This window comes from Myotis yumanensis, unplaced genomic scaffold (genome assembly GCF_028538775.1).
Source record: "Myotis yumanensis isolate MYYU_CA2020_CCGP unplaced genomic scaffold, mMyoYum1.0.hap1 SCAF_13, whole genome shotgun sequence".
Lineage (NCBI taxonomy): Eukaryota > Metazoa > Chordata > Mammalia > Chiroptera > Vespertilionidae > Myotis > Myotis yumanensis.
Window position 1 is genome coordinate 41,611,793 of NW_027223764.1, and position 16,050 is coordinate 41,627,842.

At 52.5% G+C, this 16,050-nt stretch overlaps 1 protein-coding gene across 3 annotated transcripts in view; it reads right to left on the reverse strand.

Annotated features, from left to right (window-relative positions):
• Window positions 1-1,675: 1,675 nt before the first annotated feature.
• LRRC20 (leucine rich repeat containing 20) overlaps window positions 1,676-16,050 on the reverse strand; it is a 54,857-nt gene continuing 40,482 nt past the window's right edge. For all 3 annotated transcript variants that reach the window (XM_070432907.1, XM_070432908.1, XM_070432909.1), the window contains 2 exons: window positions 8,919-9,086; window positions 1,676-4,356 (listed from right to left, as the gene is read on the reverse strand). In XM_070432907.1, the coding sequence (XP_070289008.1) occupies window positions 4,202-4,356; window positions 8,919-9,086 (323 nt within the window). In that variant the 3' untranslated portion in view covers window positions 1,676-4,201. The remainder of the gene's footprint in view (window positions 4,357-8,918; window positions 9,087-16,050) is intronic.

Sequence of the window (16,050 nt, forward strand, 5' to 3'; positions counted from 1 at the left end):
CGTCTGGCCCTCGAAATCATTTGGTCTGGCCCTGCCAAGGCATGAGGGGTGAGTTAATTAAATGTTTGACCAAACACAGCAGGCTGATTTTTAAGTTGGTAATTCTGTGTGGCCCGAGAATGATGTTATAAATATCCACATGGCCCAGGACAGAAAGAAGGTGCCCCACCCTTGCTTTAGAGAACCCAAGGCGTTTCCTTCTCTGGGGCTGGGGCACGCTGAGCGGCAGCCCTGGTGGGGGTGGGGGGGAGATGGGGTGGTGAGGGCCTCTAGCTCAGGGTGGAGTTCAGGTCCGCCTCCACAGTATTAGGAAGAACATGTCTTTGGGAAGGTGTTGAAGCGTCTTGAGGAAAGTAGACAGCTCTCTGGGGGCAGCCGACTAATGGCCGGCCTTGGCCAGGTTGTCCCTGTGCAGCCCCTTCACTTCACAGACAGGAAATGGGGCCAGAGAGGGGAAGGGACGCGTCCACTCACAGAGCCGGTAGGGTTGTATCAGGGGTTAAGTGAGTTATTCTCGCTAACGTGCTCAGACACTCCAGGTACCCCTACGCTACGTGTTTGTTAAGTGAAAATAAAGGAGTGTCTGGCCTAAAACTCCAGGCAAACTCAGGCTGGCCTTTCAGATTTAGAAAGAAACCTGATTTGAACCTTTGACCCAGGAGCGCTTTCCAACTTGCACCAGGACACCTGGAGCGCTGGGCCCGCCTGTCTGCTCTGGGGGTCTGGGCTGGGACTGTTATGCCCAGATTTCAAGATTCCCAAGAAGCCACCAGGGAGCCAGCCAGTCCGATGCAAAAGCAAAGAGTCTTTTATTTTAAGCCCGGGCTTAGCTCCTCTACCTTCCTTACTGACGCAGCAGCAGGTGGCAAAGAGAGAGCAGTCTGCTCGAACCAGGGGTTTCATAGAGGGTTGGAGTAGGGGCGGGAGAGGGGGCTGTGCCCCCCACCGATTGGCCAGGTGCGAGCTGGTGACCCATTACACAGGATGTGGTCATAGCGATGGCGTGCACTTCCCTTGATTACCATTGGTTAGTCCAGAGAAATGGTGGGTGTGGCTAGCAGAGGCTCCTTCCGAGGGGGAAGGAGCCTTCGCTGAGCACATGGTTCCATACAAAATGGAGGTCCCTTAATGGATGGGAAGCCAGCCACTCGGCTCCCATGCAAGGCCTGCTGCCGTGGGCGTCACCGGGAGGCGGGCCGCCCACCACCCCACCTGGCCCTTGGGTCGCCCGCTGCTCGGCCCGAAAGTGACTCGGAGGCCGAGGAGGGCGGCCCGGGTCCTTTTGGGCGTCCGCGGGCCTGCGCCTATCTGGTCAGGCGCTGCCTCGGCCATGGCTGCCCGTCATCCTCCCTGCCGGATGCCTGGGGGGCCACGTGCCCCGCCGGCCCTTTCAGGACTTGGCATGTCTTACCAGCTCGCTGGTGTCAGCTGCTGGTCCAGACCCCTCTTTGAGAACATGGACCCCGAGGAGTGAATTGCTAAGGGTGTAATTTCTGGCATCAGTAAGGGAAAAATTGGGGGACAACAGGGTTCCTTTATCCTTCCCCAGGTGTCTGGGTCTCCCCAGGGCTGACGAGCTGCTCTGCAGCAGCACAGCTTTAGGGCATGCATCAATTCCTGCAGGCTGCCCCTGGGCCCCTCCTCTTCTCAGGGGGGCAGGTTTGACCCCCAGGCTACGGGGCCTGTGTGGTGAGAATGAATCAAACACCAACAGGCAGGTGAAACCAATGCATTCTTTATTGCAGACTGAAGCTAAGGGCTCACACTGTGCTCTGATCTGGGGCTTCTCGGCTGCCCAGTGTTCCCAGAGGGGCCAGGGCACACTCTCCACGCAGAGGAGGGCGCAGCTTCCAGAAACAGCCCCTCTGGAAGGCCTGAGATGAGGACCTGGGGAAGTAGCAGCTTGGCTTTCGGGGGGGAACCAGAAAGGGAGGCTAGAGGGCCGGGCAAATCCAACCCTCATCTCCCAGGGACTCCAGGTCCTCCCTTCGAGGGAGTGCCACACAGCCTCTGAAAGATCTCAGACAGTGGTCGGCAAACTCATTAGTCAACAGAGCCAAATATCAACAGTACTTCTTCAAAATAGACTCGCCCAGGCTGAAAACCGACTCCTGCGCATGGGCCATGAAGTTTCAATCCCACTGTATGCGCGCCCGCATGTGGTATTTTGTGGAAGAGCCACACTCAAGAGGCCAAAGAGCCGCATGTGGCTTGCGAACCGCAGTTTGCTGACCACGAATCTAAGAGGCCCTGGGTGGGAGTGAAGGGCTGCTTTAGAGACGGGGGGGGGGGACAGACTTGGTGTTGGGGAAAAGCTGAGAAACTCCACCTTTCACTCCCAGGCCAGGCCCGGCTTCTTAAACAGTAAAGTGCCTGTAGGAATCCCTGGGGATCTGGAGTGTGGGTTCTGATCCCGGAGATCCGGGATTGGGCCTGGGGTCCTGTGTTTCTAACAAGCTCCCATAGGTGCTCATGCAGACCATACTGAGTTGCAGGCTCTGGCCAGACAATGCCTTTTTGCATATCAGGAAAATGCACCCCTTCTTCAACAAGGAGAAACCCCACTCCAGGACATGGTGAGTGGGGCCAGGCCGGGCTGGGCTAGACTGCAGCCCTCACTTGTCCCCGGCTGAACTCCGTAGCCCTGGAGATCTTATCTGGCCTCCTTGCCCTGGAAACCCTTTTCCCAGAGCTGAACCTACCAGGCCTGAGAGATGAGCAGGGTGAACAGGTATCTCTTGGGATGCTGAGTTCTCGGCTGAGTCTCTAGTGTTTGGTGACAGGCCTACAACCTCCCAAACTGTCAGCTTCTTGCCAAGAGACAGGAGGCCTGGGCAGGGCAGCTCAGGGCTGGGGAAGGGGAATAGAATGGGAACATTCTGAGAAAGGGTCAGTGCTCTGAGTGTGGCAGAGTGGCCACTGGCGCACGGAAGTAGGATTTGGGTGGCCTGGTTTGCCCCAAGTCCTGGGGACTCAGGCATCTCCCACAGATGCTGACAAAAGTCCAGACCAGGTGGGCTGATCTGCTTGCTCCACAGATGAGAAGGTGGGAGGTAGATGCCTGCAGGGTCAAGAGGTCAGGGGTTCTCCACACCACAGGTATTGTCACAGGAAGCCAGAGCCCAGGCCTCACCTGTGGAGCCACCGGTTGTCCCTGTGCCGATCCTGTCCCCGTGTTAGCACTGAAAGTCCCGAGCAAACACGGATCGCAGGTCACCCTTCTGCCTGGCCAGGCTCCAGGTTCAGAGCCTAGAAATGACGAGGTTATCAGGGCTTCGAGTGGTGACCCGGGGGCTGGCCAGCTACAATCCAACGGTCCACAGTGCCGCCTGCGTCCAGGTGAACCAATGACAAGGCAGCCAGTCTGCTGCTGCCAGAGGGAGACTGTGCGGAGGGAGGAACAAATGGCTTTCTTTCTCTCTGGGCCACTCTCCTGTAGCTCAAGGTGGTGCCAGGCACAGCTGGTCACTCCAGCAATTTCTTAATCATGAGGAAGGACTGCGCCAACTTGATCTGCTCCCCAGTTTCCCCGCCTGATGGCCCTGGGGCTCCTATGTAAACATCGTCAGCCCTGCTGCAGCGTCTGCACTCCCTCCGCAGCTTTCCCACAACTCCTGGTTCAGGCTCCTGCCCATCCAGGGCTCCACAGGGCTCAGGATGGGGCACGGAGAAGGGTTGGTTCTCAGGAAGCAATAAATAGATGCAGGTTGTCTTCTGTTCGTCTCAGGGCAGCGACTGGCTCTCAGCACTAGAAGCAAGGCCTCAACCCACAGGGGCCCAGGAAATGCTCAGCGATGCTCAGCTGCGAGCTCAGAAGATACCGAGGATTTGAAGACTTGGTGGCGTGTGTCCCCTAAAAGGCCTCCAAGGAGCCCAAGGAGGCAGAGACCCACTGCCACTAGCCCTTTCCTGAAATTGTAAGTCTCAGAGAGGGTGGGGCCTGCCCAAGTTTGCACAGAGGCTATGAATGCCCAGAGTCCTGGCTCTAGCCCCCACCTCGCCTCCTCCTCTAGGCATTCCAGGACCCTCTACAGCTCTAAGCTATCTATCCTGGACCGCTGCACCCCCTCCCACGCGCTGTGGGGCCCACCCATCCCCAGCCCTCCAAGCTTGCCCTCCCACGGGCCCTTGGGGCTCCCTCCCCTCAGGGTGCCAGGCCAAGTGGCTTCTGTCCCTTCTGGGTGGGCATGAGGAGGGAGGCCTAAGGTGGGGGGGGCCGCGTGCCCTCTGGAGACATGAGCATGTCAAACTTGATGAGTGGCGGGGCGATGACGCGCACCTCGGCGTTCAGCGGGTTGAAGCGGAGATTGATGCTGCGCAAGGCAGGCATGGCGGCTAGCTTTTCCACGGGCACATCTGTTGGGAGAGGGATGGATTAGGGGGCGGGGCCAAGAAAGGTGATGGAACAGGAAGACGCTGACACTCCGTGGGAGCTGCGCTCCATCACGCACCGCACACGGGCTCAGCTCCTGGCGCCCAGCCCTGCGTGAGGGGCCATCAGGCTCCCCAGGGCACTACAACCACATGCAGAAAAGCATCCGAAAAATAAAGTTGAACATCGGACTTCCATTTATCCCAGCAAACCCACTCCTGGGTAGAACTGAGAGAATTGCAAACAGGTCCTCAAATACTTGGTTACAAATATACACAGCAGCACTACTCACAGTAGCCAAGGGTCCCCAACAGATGAATGGAGAAACAAAATGTGGAGACAGTCTTTAAGAGCATGCAAATAGCCTGCTCCTCCCCCACATTTAGCATCCGCTGCCCCTAGATTCAACATCCACGGCTGATTCTTGCCTGCTCTGCTCTGCATGTTGGTCACAAAATGATGCTTTCCCAACTCCAGCAGCCCCTCAGCATTACTCTAAGCAAGGCCCTACCCTTCTCTCCCACCTATCCATGTATTACCAATATGGACTCCTGTTTCTTACAACTCATTATTGTATTTAATTATCTTGGTGCTCAAACTGTCCCAGATTTAGCCAGTAGGAGCTTGGAAGTTACAGTTGCTGATCCCAACTTTACCACTCTTTCTGCTCATTTAAGATCATTGTCTGAGAAAGAAGACCTTCCTTACAATTGGGAAAGTAAGAAGAGAAGCTCCTAGCCCTGGCTGGTTTTGCTCAGTGGATAGAGTGTTGGCCTGCGGACTGAAGGGTCCTGGGTCGATTCCATTCAAGGGCACATGACCAGGTTGCCGGCTCGATCCCTAGTAGGGGGTGTGCAGGAGGCAGCCAATCAATAATTCTCTCTCATCATTGATGTTTCTATTTCTCTCTCCCTTCTTCTCTGAAATCAATAAAAAAATATTTTTAAAAAATTCTCTCTCTCTAAAAAAAATAAAAAAGAATAGCTCCTAAATAACCACCAGGTGGGAATGAGTTAGAGAGGGCCCTGCCAGAGAAACCGGATTTGGGGAAACAAAATGAGTTGAAGGCGAGGTCACTGAACCTGAGCGAGTGCCTCCAGCTCCCACTGGTGAGCCACGCTGCCGCCCACCCCGGCAGGACGGCAGGCTCCCGAGTACACGGTGCTGGAGCGCAGGCCAGCTCCCTTCCACTCAACCAGGGTTCTTGGGCCTAAATGTGTACTTTGGGAACTAGCCCACTTACTATGGCTCTGCTTCCGCTGCCTCTGACTTATTGGTAAAGCTCCTTCTGAAGATGCCAAGAGAACCAGGAGAGGGGATCTGTGGGCCCTGGGCCCAGGGGTCAGTGGCAAGAGGAACCTGAGGAAGGGAGGTAAATCCACATGTGGCAGGACAGTAAGAAGCTAGGAAAATTCCCGGGCAAGTGAATGGGGAAACCGAGACAAGAAAATTAAACAAGGCCAAACCGTTTGGGCAGCTTGCAGCTGGCTTGTGAATCACGAGACCTTATCTTCCCAACCAAGAACACTGAGAGCAAATGGTTCATGCCCTCCTCCCTGACCAGGGAGTGCATGGCTTAAATCACCCTGGCCTGGGAAAACGGAGAACAAAGACCCAATTAACGCCATGTGTGCCAGCTAAACCCAAGGACAGATGAAGTTGGGGAACAAATAACAAAAACCACATTAAAGCCAGACAGACCTACGATAACAGTAAAACAGATCAAAGCATAATCCAAAATTTCCCTATGTGCTCATTTTGATGCATCAGCATATTAAACATGCACCTGGAAAGCTGATGAATATTCTGCTGTAACCCTCCCCGAAGATTCTCGCCAGCAGAAAAATAAAAGATGAAAATCCCTCAAGACAAAGACTCCTCTAGAGCACGCCCATGCTCCTTCCTGGGCATGAACATTTTATTTCTTCAGAAATTCTAAGGGCCCCCAAGGGACTTGCAACCAGGGGAGCAGTGGGCAGCAGCAGCTCGACCCAGGCTCACGCCCTGATCCCATATCCAAGGCTCCCCTTTTCTCTGACCTCCCAGTGAGCTAACAGCAGCCCTGCTTTGGCTCACTTCTTCCTTATAATGTCTCCAGGAGCCAGAGCAGAGAGCCACTTATGCTCTCCCTATTGTTTCTTTCTCTTTTTTGTTAATCCTCACCTGAGAATATTTTTTCCATTGATTTTTAAAAAGAGTGGGATGGAGGAGGGAAGACAGAGAGACACATCAATTGGTTGCCTCCTGCACACACCCCAACCAGGCTTGGGATTGAGCCTTCAACTGAGATACATGCCCTTGACCAGAATGAAACTGGCGACCCTTCAGTCTGAGGGCTGAAGCTCTATCCACTGTGCCAGACTGGCTAGGGCTCCTCTGTTGTTTCTTCTATCCTAAATCTTTCCTCCGTTTCACTGTCTGTCCCCAGCTTTAATAAACATACTCTCAAACCCACCTGGACTCATGTTGTGAAACCTTTCCTACATGAAGTCGAGAACCCACACACTCCAGGCTGGCCTGAGGCAGAACTCAGACCCGCGCCGGGCCAACTGTGAGCTCTCCGGATGTAGACACACACACACACACACACACACACACACACACCAGACAGTCATTGGGAGGAGAAGGAAAAGGGAGGTTACAGCTTCTTCAGGGATAGAATGGGATTGTTGGTGGGAGGTTCTGATCCAACTTGGTGGTTCCATTTCATCTGCACACTGGAACCATCTAGTGCAGTGGTTCTCAACCTTGGCTGCACATTAGAATCACCGGGGAATCTTTTTAAAATCCTGGTTTCTGGGCCTCATCCTCCGGAAATTCTGTTTCTTTGTTACTAATATTGTGGCTCCACCCATAAGAAAGAAACAGAATTCCCGGAGGATAAGGTCCAGAAACCAGGATTTTATTTTATTTTTTAAAATATATTTTATTGATTTTTTACAGAGAGGAAGGGAGAGGGATAGAGAGTTAGAAACATCGATGAGAGAGAGAAACATCGATCAGCTGCCTCCTGCCTCCTGCGGGGATGTGCCCACAACCAAGGTACATGCCCTTGGCCGGAATCGAACCTGGGACCCTTCAGTCCGCAGGCTGACGCTCTATCCACTGAGCCAAACCGGTTAGGGCGAGAAACCAGGATTTTAAAAAGATTCCCAGGTGATTCTAATGTGTAGCCAAGGTTGAGAACCACTGATCTAGAAGTTTTAAAAACCATCATCAGAGATTCTGATTTAACTGGCAGGGGCTGTGGACTTGGCACAGGGTTTTTGTAAAGCTCCCCAAACGATCTGAACGTACATCCAGTTTGAGCACCTCCGATCTTCCAGTACTTCCATCCGGGACGCCGCCCACCTGCTCTGGCGCATGAGGTGAGCTGTCAGGAGCGAGGCTGATTGCCCACCTGGCCGAGGAGGTCCTGCCTCACACCATACGCTGTCCCCTCCACCCCGATAGTTTCCAGCCAGCCAGTTATGCGGCTGGTGGCTTTCTATTTCCCTACGGCTATGTGCAAACACCTTCTCTCCTTATGCAAAGCACTGTCCTGAGTAGCTGGGGTTCTGAAGCAAGACCGCTTGGGTTGGCAAGACCTTGTGCCATGCCCAGGTGCCATGACCTGGGCCAAGTTACTGACCTTCCCCGTGCCTCAGTTTCCTCGCCTGGGGAGAGGAACAGTATCTGCCTCATAAAGTTATGGGGAGGTTTAAACATGAGCACATTTAAATGCTCACTGACTATCAGCTGTGTGACTGACCTTGCCCTCTTACAACTGTACATGGCCAGCCCCATGAGAACGGGAGGACGCTTTGTCCATCTGTCTCCAGCACAGTGCCTGGCACAGAACAAGCTGCTCAATAAAAAAAAATGGCAGCTGGTGAATGAAGGAACACTTCCCCAAAGCCTACATCCATGTCCATGTCCAGACCCGTGTCTATGTTCCGAAGTGCCTCTTAAACCCTGAATAGGTCCTTGCAAGGCTGAGCTCTGAGATGCAGAGCATGGGGGCTGCTCTCCAGCACTCTGGACAGAGACAGGGACAGGCAGCATTGGCGACTGGGGAAGGCAGAGAGGGCGTTCCAATCCTGTTTCCCAGTGGCCCCGCGTACTAATGGTGAAGAGCGCACTGTGGAGACCAGGAAGGGCGAGCCAGGGACTCGGGGAAGAGTAAATGTGTAAGGGTCTTAGAGGCAGCCTCGGCTGGCAGAGAGATGCCAGCGGGACAGCTTGTGGCCCAAGGGTGGCCCAGCTATGCAGGCCTCTCCGTGGGGAATGCTGAGGCCTTCTACCTCTCAGGTGAAAGCAAGTGCCCAACCCAGCCCCCAGCAGGTGGCAAGGCCTCAGAATGGTTCCCTTCGTGGGCCCAGTGCCCTGTGCTCAGCCATCTCAGGCCAGAAAGCCCAGCGCTGCCCACCGGTCTGTGAAAATGTGACTCCACAGCCCCATGCCTGGTGCCCCTTGAGCCCTGTGAGCTTCACTCAGGAAAGGGAGTTGGAGGAAGGTGGTGCTGATGCGGGAGGGGAGGGGGGGAGGGGGGGGGGTGTCCACTCACCCACAATCTCATTCTCCTCCAGATTGATGGTCTCCAGTGCTGGCAAGGTGGTGAGCTGCTCAGGGAAGTCGTGAAACTGGTTCCGAGACAGGTCGATGGCCTTGAGGTGCTGCAGGGCACTGACCTCGTTGGGGAGGCGGTGCAGGAAGTTCCCTTCCAGGCGGAGCTCTGCCATGTGGGGGAGGAAGAGAAGGGAGGGTGAGAAGGAAAGCAGCCTAGAGACGCTGCCAGCTGTCCAGGCCAGGAAGGCAGCAAGGTGGCATAATGCAGGGCCTAAGTGTGCTGCACCTGGGGCCCCCACGGCCTGAGTTCACACCCAACTGTGCCATCTACGACTTGTTCACTCCGTTATCTAACTGCATTAGGTCTGTCTCCTCACCTGTAGAAAGGGACTAGCAGTACCTGTCTCATAGGGTTGTTGGAGGATTACATCTGTTAACACGGGAAAAGCACTTGGCTCGGTGCCCAGTACAGAGTACACGTTCATGTGCTATTGTTATCATCACAGCATAGGGCTGCTGTGAAGACTGCGTGTATGCAAAGTGCTTCGCACAATGTCTGGCACACAGTAGGTGCTCAGTAAACACCAGGGAGAAACCTAAGGAAGCAGAGGAAGCCAGTGGACAGCAGGAGAATGGGGGAGACAGAGCAGCAGAACCGCCATGAGAGCACCCACAGGGGCCTGGAGTTCTGCTGGTTTCCCAGGCTCTGTCCCCAAGTGACCTTATAGAGTCTCTCCTTTGTTAAATGACAGGCGAGCCTTCCCACCTTGTCTGGCAAAAAGGAAACTGAGGCTCAGAAATGCCAAGTGACCTGAAGAATGACCTCAGCTCTTCTCCTCGAGGCTGGCTTCATGGGCCTGTGACCAGCACAGTCACACAGGGCCCCAGGTTCACAAGGGCCCGGCACTTGTGGCTCAATGTTCTGCACTGCCGTCGTGAAAGTCTGTGGCGAGAGCTGTTCCAAGACGTGACCACTCCCTGCAAGCTGGACGCGGGCCACAACAGCAGTTGCTTTCTGCAACCCCCCTCCCCTCAACCCCATGGACTGTCTGATGATAACTGACGTTCACTCTGACATACATCAGCATCTGTCCCTTGCCTCCTGTTACGTGCTGGTTCCTGGAACAGGTTGCTGTCCTGACCTGGCCAAACATGTGCAGCATTTCCCCGTACCTGGCAGCATCCATGAACTAGTACCTGTGACTGTTCCCCGCCTTTACTCCCCAGAATTCTTTAGGATCCATTCAGTCTCGCAGCCGCCTAAGACATGCCTCATATACAAGTTTCCCTTAATAAACTCTGTTAATTACCAGACTGGAGTGGCCAGCCTCCTTCTTTGGTCTTCCCCTGCCTTCCACTTACGAAGGTAGATTTCCAGTTTCAGGGCTTTTCCCTGGGTCTGCGTGGACTAACGAAGTCTTAATAATTTTATCCTTGAGTCTGTGTTTTATAAGTAGAGCGAAGTCCTGGAGTATCAGCTCATACACCGGGTCCTGACTCCCATCAGCTCCCCAGGCACCCAGGACATGCTGGGCTCCCCCTCTTCACCCCTATCCTGCAACTGTTGCAGCCCTCTCTCCCTGGAAGGGGCCTGGGCACAGGGAGGGTCAGCCGGCACACGTGCCCATGGTGTCTTGGGGTAGAGCACGGTGGCAGCTGTCCCCTGGTACTCCTTGCCCCCGGGGCGGGCAGCACCAAGGTATCTGCTAGGCAGCAGCTGGAGGCTGAGTCTTGGCAGGAGGAAACCTCTCGCTCACCCCGGCCTCAGGTACTGAGCATATCCTGAGGCAGGGGTTACAGATCCTTGGGATACCTGGCTGGACCTCGCCAGGTCCTACGCCTGGCCAGGGTGAAGTGGGGTGGTCTCGCATGTGTGGGAACTGGTAGGCCCGAGGGTACGTGCACATGTGCCCTTCATTGTGAGGAGTCAGGGGGTACCCTAGGCACTTTTGAGCAGCCGCACTTCCTGTCTTCCTCCTTCCGACCTTCCTGAGTCTGGCTGGAGCTTCCTCTGGCCACTTGAGGACCCTCTGGAAACAAGCCACGAAATCCAAACGGCATAATTTTATGACCCCATATATGGGTCAAATGCTCTGACATTTGCATTTAAAACTGGCGTACAATATACAGAGAATGGTAAAACTCATACTAATAATTTAAAGTTTCAATATTTTCCTGACTTGGAAGGCCATTAAATAGCAAATGAAAATCACCATGACACACTAAGAGAGCAGCCACAAAGCAATGTTCCTTTAACAGTACTTTCCTCCTGCCTGTGAACAGGGTCCTACATTTTCATTTTGCACGGGGCCAACCAGTTACGTAGCCAGCCCACTTGTCCCTCTGCATTCTCCTGTGGGAGATAAAGGGCTCCGAGGTCCCAACAGCCAGTTCCAGGTTCCGCAGTTGGAACAGAGCCCTGCCTGAGGGCCCTCTGGACCCACCCACCTGAGTGCCAGCCCCACTGCAGGCACCTGCTCCGCCATGCGGTCTCTGATCCCATGGGGGCTGTATCTGATTCATCTTTGTTCCCTACACTCAGCAAATATTTGATAAGTGATGACAAGAGGAAAACAGACCTGTCTGTTTGAGGGGGCCTGGCTGCCTCTCATTCCCATTTCCAGGACATCCTGAACACAAGGCTCATCAGCAGAGCCACACGAACCCCGAACCCCTCCAGCAGCCAGGTCTTTAGACAGCCACTCCTCAAACCAGAAAACACCCCTGTGCAGGCCACAGGTCCAAGGTCAGTGTTGGAAGGGATGCTGGAGAACATCTAGTCAGTGCTTCCCCAACTTGCCTTTGCCAGACAGCGTTTCCTCCAACACGCTGAGCACGCTGCTGCCTTGGGTCTTGGCACCTGTAGTTCCCTCTTTCTAGGATGCTCTGCTATGTCACTTCATTTGTGTCTTTGCTTGAATGTCACCCTATCTAAAGTAGGATCCTCTCCCATCATTTCTGTCCCCTTCCCCTGCAGCGTTTGCTTTCACAGAGTCCATCATTAACTAACACAGAGGAGAGAGAGAGGGAAAGTGGTGGAAATGAGGCTGGAAGCACGTTACGCAAGGCCTCGGCGACCCTGGGAAGGTCATGGATTTATCTCAGGGAGATAAGCCATTTTGAGGATGAGTGTGCATGACCTCGTCTAAGATTTTATGTTGATCTTATATTCCAGGAACTTGCTGAGCTGGGATGGTTGTTTTGTAGATTCCTTGGGGTTTTCTATGTAGACAATTATATCACAAATAGAGAGTTTTATTTCTTCATTTCCCATCTATAGCCTTAATTTTTTTCTTACCTTATTGCAGTGGTTAGAACTTTCAAAATGAGGGCAGACATCTTTGCTGTCCTCAATTTTACAGGTAAAGCATTTCACCATCAAGTCTGATGTTAGCTGTGGGATTTTTATAGATGTTCTTTACCAAATTGAGTTATTTCTCCTGTGTTCCTAGTTTGTCGAGTTGTTGTTGTTGTTTTTTAAATCATAAATGGGTATTGGAGTTTGTCAAATGCTTTTTCTCTGTCAATATACATGATAGATAAATGGCTGATTTTCAAATGTTGAGCCAGCCTTGCACATCTGAAAAAAGTGATAATTACCACTTGGTCATGGCATATAATTCTTTTCATACACTGCTGGGTTTGATTGCTAATATTTTGCTGAGAATTTTTCGTGTCTTAATTAATGTGAGATAGTGGTCTGTAGTTTTCTTTGTAATTTATTTTTGTCTTGTTCACATCTGGATTTGAAATAGAAGTAATACTGGCTTTGTTGCATGGGTTAGAGAGTGTGTCCTTCTCTTCTATTTTATGGAAGAGACTATGTAAAACATGTTAATTCTTGTTGGCGAGTTTGCTAGTTTTCTCCTGTAAAATCTGCGCTGAGCGATTTCTTTTTTTAGGGTCATTGTAGTTAGGAATTCAGTTTATTTATTTGATGGTTATAGGGTTTTTCAGATTGGATATTCCATCTTGCTTGAGTTTTGGTAGTTTGTGGTTTTTAAGGAACTGGTTGGTCCATTTCTTTTAAGTTGTCAAACACTTATGAGTGCAGACTTGTTCATGATCAACCTGGTAGGTATTGAGGGGAAACCAAACCGTGGAACTGCTTGCAGGCCCCTCACCAGGGAAAGGCAAAAAGGTAGGTTCCCTGGGACAGATGCCCCCATCCCTGTCAAAGTCCCAGTCTTTTTTTTTTTTTTTTAATATATTTTATTGATTTTTTACAGAGAGGAAGGGAGAGGGACAGAGAGTTAGAAACATTGATCAGCTGCCTCCTGCACACTCCCCACGGGGGATGTGCCCGCAACCAAGGTACATGCCCTTGACTGGAATCAAACCTGGGACCCTTGAGTCCGCAGGCCGACGCTCTATCCACTGAGCCAAACCAGTTAGGGCCAAAGTCCCAGTCTTAACCAGCTCCTGGGACCTTATGTCACCTCAGCCTAGGTACTTGAGGTTTTCTCTGTTGTTCCCACTTCAGAGAAGGAACAAAAATGTGGCCAATAGCCCAGCTACCTGCTCGGCTGATGTGCTGAGCTGCCAACTAAACATGGTTGCAACCACATCCAGCTTTGCTTCATATCCCTGGGGGCACAACACATTCCTTTTCATTGTTGGGGTCTCAACAATGCCCAGGGTCTTGCTACCTTCTCTCTGGGAGAGAGGGCTGAGGTGCTCTGGTCCCAGGTGGTGGGATGAGGGGCCTCCAGATGTTTCTTCCCGCTCGCTTACACCAAGGTTCAGAGCCAACCAGCCTGGGCTCCCGGATGGACAGGGTCTCTGGGAGACCTACTCCATCCTCTCCCAACACTGTCCCCACCCTGAGAGCAGCCCCTCACGATATTCCCTTATTTACTATCTATTAAACTGTGGTTTCGGGTGTCTGTTAAATGGACCTCCCTTCCCCAAGTTCTTCGTATTACTTCTGCATCCTCTTTATCTTGGACAACTGCCAAGGCTGACTCAGAAGCCTTAGACCAGGGGTGGGCAAACTTTTTGACTCGAGGGCCACAATGGGTTCTTAAACTGGACCGGAGGGCCGGGACAAAAGCATGGATGGAGTGTTTGTGTGAACTAATATAAATTCAAAGTAAACATCATTACATAAAAGGGTACGGCCTTTTTTTTTTTTTTTTTTAGTTTTATTCATTTCAAATGGGCCGGATCCGGCCTGCAGGCCGTAGTTTGCCCACGGCTGCCTTAGACTGACCCCAGCGAGAAAGGAGGCCTACTGATGCCATTAAGGAACTGATGAGGCTGGCTGGCCCTAACTATGGAGCAAGGCAGCCAAGGGAATGCGCCAACTCCAAAAGTACCCATCAACCGAGGATCAGTCAGTGCCTTGGGGTGCCACACCCACATCGATAAGCAGTTGTGTTCCTGCCCACAAGGGCCCCCTGCAGGGCAGGGTCAGTCGGGGTGCAAAAAGTGTCCTTCAAACGGCTCATGCTCTGCACAGACAGCTGGGCACAGGGGCAAGGAGACAGGAGTGGAGTTTCCAAAAGCCACACCCTCTCCTCAGGTGGACAGAAGGAAGGGGTGAGAAAACTGTTCTGTGTCTGCAACAAACTAAAATGGTGCTGACCATTCTGCCCCCCTGAAAAGAATAAGGCAGTTGTCACTGTCCCAACACGGACCAATTTCTAAAACGTACTGCTAAGTAAAAAAGGCAAGTTGTGACCGAGCTGGTTTGGCTCAGGGGCTAGAGCATCGGCCCTCAGACTGAAGGGTCCTGGGTTTGATTCTGCTCAAGAGCACGTACCTCAGTTGCAGGCTCGATCCCTGGTAATGGTTGGGGCATGTGCGGAAAGCAACCAATCTATGTGTCTCTCTCACATTGATGTTTTTCTCTCTCCGTCTCTCCCCATCCTTTCCACTCCCTCTAAGAATCAATGGAAAAATATCCTCAGGTGAGGATTAACAGACAAAAAAAGGCAAGTTGCAAAAGAGTGCATATCCTTTAATCCTATTAGTAGTTATAAAGGAGCTCTGTGGATCTGGGCCCGCAGTCCCAACCCCTACTTTTTCACTATGTGACTTCGGGCAAATTACTTACGCGCTCTCTGCCTCAGTTTCCTCATCTATAAAAGGAGACAGTGTCAGAGCTGTGTGCCTTTTGCAGGATCTGGCAAAGAATCTGTTCCTTGACTTCTCCAGCCTCTGGAGGTTTGGAACCACATCATCCATTCTCTGTTGCGGCTGTGACATCAGCTTCTCTGACTCTGGCCCTCCTGCCTCCTTATAAGGACCCTGTGATGACACTGGACCCACTCACTCAACCCAGGGTATCACCTGGTCTCAAGGTCCTTAACTAAATCACATCCACAAAGTCTCTCTTACCACGAAAGGAAACAGTCACAGGTTCCAAGAACTAGGATGTGGATATCTTTGGGAGGGTCATTATTCTGCTGACCACATGGTTGGAAGTCATTAATTCACCTGCTCAGTGGGTAACGCCCACGACTCTGTGCCAGGTACTGCGCTGGACAGTGCTGGGGATGCAGCCACTCTCAGGGCTGGGCAAGGGTTAACGTATTCAATCTTCACACGGGCTCTCTGGGTAAAGACTATTACCAGTATTATTCCATTGTACCGAGGGGGAAACTGAGGCACGGAGCAGTTAACCTGCCTGTGATTACCGAGCTAATGAGTTGCAGAGAGCATCAGTCAGGGCCCCCACTGGAAAGAGCTGGCATACTCAAATTAACTCAAGGAGAGTTTATTTGCAACAAAAAGTATTTCCAATGCTGTGAAAGGCTGCAGTGGAATTTCAAGGGATCATGCAGTCACCTGGGGTTATGAGCAGGGAGCTGTCACCACCCAGAGAGAGAGAGAGTCATGTTGAAGCTGCCTTGAGAAAAGTGACCTCCGGACAAGGGGCACAGCTAGCCTGAGGTGGACCTCACAGGGAGGTGGCCAGGAGAATAAATTCACTGACCTTTCTCTCCACTCTCCCTCTGCTCTCCTGCTGGGGCTCCCCAAAGGCTGCACCTAACTGCAGCCGAGGGTCAGAGAGCCAAGATCAGCACGGAGCACGGATCTACAGGGGATGTGGGAGACGTCACACTCCAGAACTGGACTCGAACTCGGAGTCTGTGCTTTACACACCAAATGACTCAGCCTCTCAT